Source organism: Prunus persica, chromosome G7 (genome assembly GCF_000346465.2).
Source record: "Prunus persica cultivar Lovell chromosome G7, Prunus_persica_NCBIv2, whole genome shotgun sequence".
Taxonomy (NCBI): Eukaryota; Viridiplantae; Streptophyta; class Magnoliopsida; order Rosales; family Rosaceae; genus Prunus; species Prunus persica.
In genome coordinates, this window is record NC_034015.1 from 21523861 (window position 1) to 21529860 (window position 6000).

The following is a 6000-nucleotide window of genomic DNA, read 5'->3' on the forward strand; positions in this document are numbered from 1 at the left end:
ACAAAGAAACCTAGTTGAGTAAGAAATATCAAAACTGTAAAGTTACCTAAACCTTATTTGTTTAGGAAATTTACATAATATTCTAAAACTTAAACCACAAAGAAAATGAAAAAGGAAATAAAATCTAACACCTTGCCAAAAATCATATTCTTGAGTTTGTTCAAGCAACTCAAATTTTTTAATGATACACCTTATTACTACATTTTTCGGGACATAATTAATGGTTGAGTGCGAACTTTGTTTTTTTTTTTCTTCATAATTTCTTGGTAATTCTCTAAACCGCTTTATTTTCTTTAATTTTCTCTATTATACTCAGACAGACTCCTATCTTGTCCTACATGTACGTAAAATCCATGAATAATTGTAACCATCTGATCGACCGAAGTGTGAAATTTCCATTGAAAACAAGCAAATAGACCCAAATCACATGACAACCACTAACTAACTTTTGAAAAAACCGTTACAAGCAGATTCAGTCAAAGCCAGGAGGCACCACCTTTCCCGCTCCAAAACCGTACCCGTTCACTCAATCAATTCAATTCCGTACCATCCTCTCTCCCTCTCACTCTCACTCTTTCCTCATTATAACCTCCTCAGCTACCCTCTGAGACGAAGAAGAAGAATCTCTCTCACCAATTAATTTAATTCCTTCTGTGCGTAACGTTGTTAGAACTTGGAATTAACTAGCAGCATTACAGCAGAACCCTAGCCATAGAATCATAGTATGTTTTCTTGGGGGAAATCCTCGCGGTCTATACACCGGGTTGTTTTTGATGTTCATCGCCTCAGCTCTCGCCCGTTGTTCAACAAATCACAACCTTCCTTTGTCTCATCATCACCATCTTCTTCTTCTCCTTCTTCTTCTTCCTCTTCTTCTTCCTCTTCTTCTTCCTCTTCACTCAGCTCATCAGTAGGTAGGTTTGGCTCTGATGGCAACTACAACGGCAGATCAGGCTCCAGTGAAGATACTTTTAATTTCTTCCTGAGATCGGTTTCTTCAGGGGTTCTGATTCTTGGGACCAGTATAGGCTTTTCTTATCTGGATCCGAACTCCTTTGTGTCTTTTGCTGATAATTGTCCGAAAGAGGCAACGGCATGGGCAATCGGGGATGACCAAAATAAAGCTCAGTTTTCCCTATTTGGAGGTACCTTGTTTGTTCCATTGTTTTCTTCAACTTAACTTGATCTATAGATCGTGTTTTCCTTCATGTTTCTGTTCTCTTTAATACCCTACTATTCAAGTTTCATGTCTTGCACATCCAATCCATGTAGAAGATATTAGGTTAATCTGTGTATGCATGATGAAGTAATTAATGGTACATGTATGGAGAAGGTATTTACCCTAATCGATCTTGTCTCAGATTCATATAGGAGAAGAGTTTTCTTCATGTACGAAAAACGGATCAGAGATCAAAGTCCTCCTGAGAAGGTATGCAGCAGGCACTCCTCACAAAATTGATTTATTGCAAAGTTATATGTTTGTGGTGTCAGATTTGTACTAGATAGATAGTTTGTTGGGCAACACTACATGTTTGTGTTGTGGTTTTCAGGTATTTGAGTACTTTGCATCGGTTAAAAACCCAGCAGGAGAGGCGTTTATGACTCCGGCAGACTTGATGAGAGCAGTTGTTCCTGTATTTCCTCCCTCCGAATCAACCCGTGTCAGAGAGGGCTCTTTGAGAGGGGAGAAGGTTCCTGGCCAGTTGCATTGTGCTCCTTCCAAATTCTTTATGCTTTTCGACACCGACGGTGACGGCCTCATTTCTTTTCCCGAGTGAGTAGCGCGCTAATACACTCAATTACTCTAATTGAAACTTCTTGTTATGATCTAAAAACATCATACTCGTTTCATTCTTAATGTGATCAGGTTCATCTTCTTCGTCACCCTCCTCAGCATCCCCGAGGCAAGCTTTACGGTGGCATTTAAAATGTTTGATCTTGACAACAGCGGGTGGGTTTACATTCTTTATCGTCTTCTCTGGTCAAGTTATAAGTAAAAATCTTTTCATGTGTAGCTGATTCTGATAGAAAGCTAACTTGTTAAGCGTATTATTGACAGAGACATTGATAGGGAGGAGTTTAATAAAGTCATGTCTTTGATGAGATCTCAAAGCAAACAAAACAAGGATGGCCATAGGCTCAAAGTTTCTGTAGATGACGGAGGCCTACTTGAGTACTTCTTTGGCAAAGATGGCAAAAAAAGTCTCAAACATGAAACATTTGTTAAGTTTTTCAGGGATTTACACGATGAAGTAAGTGGTCTTCTTTTTTTTTTTTTTTTTTCTTCCAGGGCCTTGTCATTTTATCATACTTCATTTTTTTTTTCCTCTGGCAGTCAGCTGATCTTTTCATGTTTGTTTTTCTTCTACTATTTCTGAATTTGAAAGATGTTGCGCTTGGAGTTTTCTCATTATGACTACAAAGAACAAGGAACCATATCAGCTAAAGATTTCGCATTGTCCTTGGTTGCGTCTGCTGATATCAGTGATACAAACAAGTTGCTTGATCGGGTTGACGAATTGGACAACGATCCACGTCTCAAAGACATAAAAATCACATATAAGGAATTTAAAGATTTCGCAGAGCTTCGAAAGAATTTGCAGTCCTTCTCTCTTGCCATTTTCAGTTACGGAGAAGTGAATGGGGTGTTGACAAAAAAAGATCTCCAGAGGGCCGCTTCCCAAGTACATAACATACACATCTCTTATTTCTAGGTAGCTTCTTTGATCATTAGTAGATATTATTATTATGATGATTAACTTCTACTTATACAGGTATGCGGCATCTCTGTTCCTAACAATGTGATTGACATAATATTCCATGTGTTTGATGCAAATGGCGATGGTGATTTGAGTGCAAATGAGTTCGTAAGAGTTTTACAACGACGTGGAGGTGAAGTCTCAGAGACAGGCTTCAGGGGACTTCTATCTTGCTGGTTAAACTGTGCCACTATATTTGGTCAGCAAAGCTGCACCTTTAGTTTCTAAGATTATACCTGAATTACCCTTCAGCTTACATAAGCAATGTAAATGCCTCTAATCTTGCGTTGGAGTTGAAAGGATGCTGTTAGAATCCGGCTGGTTTGTTATTGAGGGGATAACATATCACAGCAGACTGGTCATACCAAAGTTTTGTATCCCCATATTGACCATTACAACTTCAAAGTTCAAACAAATATAAGTGCACATCATCTTTGTTAATTTGTGTACAAAAAATTTCTGCTAATAATATATATATATATATATATATATATATATATAGTAATCTCATAGTATAGTTTTTAATAAATGTAACTCCATACACTAATGTTTTCCTAGTTGAGTTTTGTGGGTTCTGGCTGCGTGAATTTTCCAAGACAGTTGTGGTTGAGAGCTTGATTATGCAGATGCTTAACATACTTCAGATGCAAATTAGGATCAAGGCACCCAATCTGCCAAAGAAAGGACTCCTTCAATGACATTGCTTAGGGATGAACATTTTAATAAGCATTAACAAGTTTGAGGAGGTCACCATAAGAGAGGCAATCCTTAGTTAGTCCTATATGAATACATGTATTCAAACTTTGTTCTTATTTAGTAGACGGTAGAGTAGATTTCAACACAAAAAATGCTAATATTTATCCCAAAATTGTGCTGATTTTGCCCAACTAACAGGCATATCATCACAGATAATTAGCATTATCATAAACAAGATAACAATGGCACCAGCATACCATTGAAAAACATTTGATTGAATAAGCACATCCAGTGATGAAATATGACACTACTACTACTACTACTACTACTACTGCTTGAAGCCGTAACATTTATGGTCTTCGTTGTCTATTTACACACAAAACTTAGAAATGCATATCATATGCATGTCAATTTCATCCAGTGATGAAATAAGACATTACATACAAAAGCACATACATAAATGCGGTGGAAGCAGACCATACCAATCAAGAGATAAGGCTCCAAGTCATCCAAAAATTATCTCCGAGAATCTAATAAGCAGCACTGCTAATCTATCATAGCAAGTAAGAGCGACTACAAGCGCAATCAAAGAATTCATCTTCTCAGGCTTACCCGACTCAGGTGGGCGGCAAGTACATCCCTCATCCTCTCACCACTCTCATCCACCTGTCCATGGAAAACAGGAAGCTCCTCCTCCCTTGAGCTCTTCACATTGTCATCTGGCATGGGCTCACTACACTTGATGAGAAAATTATGCAGCAGGCACCCTGTAACAATAACGAATGGCAGAAACTCGACACACTCTTCCTTCCACTGCCTAGACAGAAGCTGCCACCGAGCCCGAACCCTCCCAAATGCGGTGTCAACCAACCCCATTGCGCGACTATGTACCGAATTAAACGCCTTCTCCAATGAACCAAAGCTATCCGCCTCATCCGATCTTATATAAGGTGTTAAAAGCCATGGTAAAAGAGGGAAGCAAGAGTCCCCCAATATGTATTGAGGAATGGCCTTGCCATTACCAAGCTCATAAACAGGACCATTCAGCAAGTCCCTAGATTCCTCTACACCCAAATAAAGTTTAGTCTGACGGAAAATGGATTCGAGTTTCATGGCGCTGGGCCATCCGGCCGAGACATCAAGGAACCTCCCCTCAGAGTCCACCAATGCCTGAACCAACAAAGACCCATTTGGCCCCAACACTTCACCACCAACCCCAAACCTCCCAAACCCCAAAACCCCACAACAATTCGGCAGCGAAATCCACCCGAAACCCCCCACAATCCGGGCTATATCAGACCGGAACTCGAACAAGTTACCTAATTTATCGCTCACCGCCTTACAGACGGCGAAAAAGGCTCGGCAGGCCTCCACCGAGTCGAGCCCGAAGCGCCTTCCCACAGCCTTGTAGCTCGCGCCGTGGGCTAAACGGTAAATTGCAGCAGCCAGAACGAAATTGGGTGGAATTGAAGGGATTGTGGAGTTGAGAAATGGGGAGAGGAGAGAGAGGAGGATGGAGAAGGAGTGTTCGGACATGCGGAAGGTGTAGGACCACCGTGAGTCGAAGTTTCTGCTGGCGGAGGTAGCGGAGAGGAAGCGGCTGAACCAGCATTCTAGTGGTGGTGGTGGCGGCCGTAGTGGTGGTTGCGGTGGTGGGTTCGGGAAGCAGAGGAGGGTGGAGAGGGAGGTGGAGGTGGAGGAGAGAAGGGTTTCTAGGGTTAGGGTTTGGGAGGGCAGAAGGAGAAGGTCGTTTTGGGAGAGGAAGGAGTGGGCCAGTGAGGTGGCGGTGGCTACGAGACTTACGAGGTGGTGTTGACTGAGGGGCTTCTTGTTGTGTCGTTTCTTGTTTTTGGCCTTGCCTTTGGTGGTGCTCTTAGCTGCTCTGCCGCCACCGCCGCCGGCAGCCATTGGTGGTGGACTTTGAAGTTTGATTACTACGAGTGAGAGATGTTGACACGCAGAGTTTGGGAAGCATATAACTCTGTAAGTGCAGATCACTATGACGTTTTTCTTTTCTTCTTTCCTCTTGGCCCTTCCTAAAGCAAGCATTTTGCCAACGGCCACTTGTTAGTGCTTATTGCTATTCTCCACCCCCCAGTATTATCTATATATATAAAGTAAAAGGCAGAGAATGGTGAAACATTTAAAATACCAGAAAATGCCTTTGGTTAATGCAAACATTAAGAATTCAAATTATTAATTAAATGAGGATAATATGGTAAATTCACACTTTTCATATTTAAAAAAATTAAAAGAAAAAGAAAAAGCAGATAATGGATCCTATTTTTATGGAACACAACTACCCATTATCTTTTTTAATTCTAAAATAAATTTATTTATTTTTTTAAAAAAACCTCTCGCAAGCGCGGAAGCGCGTGCAGAGAGGCTAGTAATTTAGAAAAGGGTGATGCTAGGGAGACCAACTTTAGATACCAACTTGTGTACCAACTCTCTAATAGAGGTGGAGCCCACCAATACAATGGGTCTCACACTCTATTAGAGAGTTGGTACACAAGTTGGTATCTAAAGTTGGTCTCCCTAGCAT

General features: G+C 40.9%; 2 protein-coding genes across 2 annotated transcripts; one reads left to right on the forward strand and one right to left on the reverse strand.

Annotated features, from left to right (window-relative positions):
• LOC18770338 (calcium uptake protein, mitochondrial) lies at positions 725–3074 on the forward strand. The gene is made up of 7 exons (XM_007201935.2): positions 725–1145; positions 1362–1429; positions 1551–1774; positions 1868–1951; positions 2060–2252; positions 2388–2684; positions 2775–3074. The coding sequence occupies exons 1-7, from the start codon at positions 725–727 to the stop codon at positions 2985–2987; spliced, it is 1500 nt and encodes a 499-aa protein (XP_007201997.2). The 3' UTR covers positions 2988–3074.
• Positions 3203–5571, reverse strand: LOC18769084 (protein ALP1-like). Its single transcript, XM_007202005.2, has 2 exons — positions 4068–5571; positions 3203–3430 (listed from the first exon to the last, which is right to left on the reverse strand). The coding sequence occupies exons 1-2, from the start codon at positions 5502–5504 to the stop codon at positions 3314–3316; spliced, it is 1554 nt and encodes a 517-aa protein (XP_007202067.2). The 5' UTR covers positions 5505–5571; the 3' UTR covers positions 3203–3313.

What these genes read in the sequence shown, in the direction of transcription:
- LOC18769084 (XM_007202005.2), bottom strand. Translation starts at nt 5,504, where the DNA reads ATGCTTGCTTTAGGAAGGGCCAAGAGGAAAGAAGAAAAGAAAAACGTC. An exon ending in TTGCCGCCCACCTGAGTCGG is followed by an intron (nt 3,431 to 4,067) that starts GTAAGCCTGAGA and finishes TTTCTTTGGCAG; the next exon opens with ATTGGGTGCCTTGATCCTAA.
- LOC18770338 (XM_007201935.2), top strand. Translation starts at nt 725, where the DNA reads ATGTTTTCTTGGGGGAAATCCTCGCGGTCTATACACCGGGTTGTTTTT. An exon ending in ATCAAAGTCCTCCTGAGAAG is followed by an intron (nt 1,430 to 1,550) that starts GTATGCAGCAGG and finishes TGTGGTTTTCAG; the next exon opens with GTATTTGAGTACTTTGCATC. An exon ending in GGCCTCATTTCTTTTCCCGA is followed by an intron (nt 1,775 to 1,867) that starts GTGAGTAGCGCG and finishes TAATGTGATCAG; the next exon opens with GTTCATCTTCTTCGTCACCC.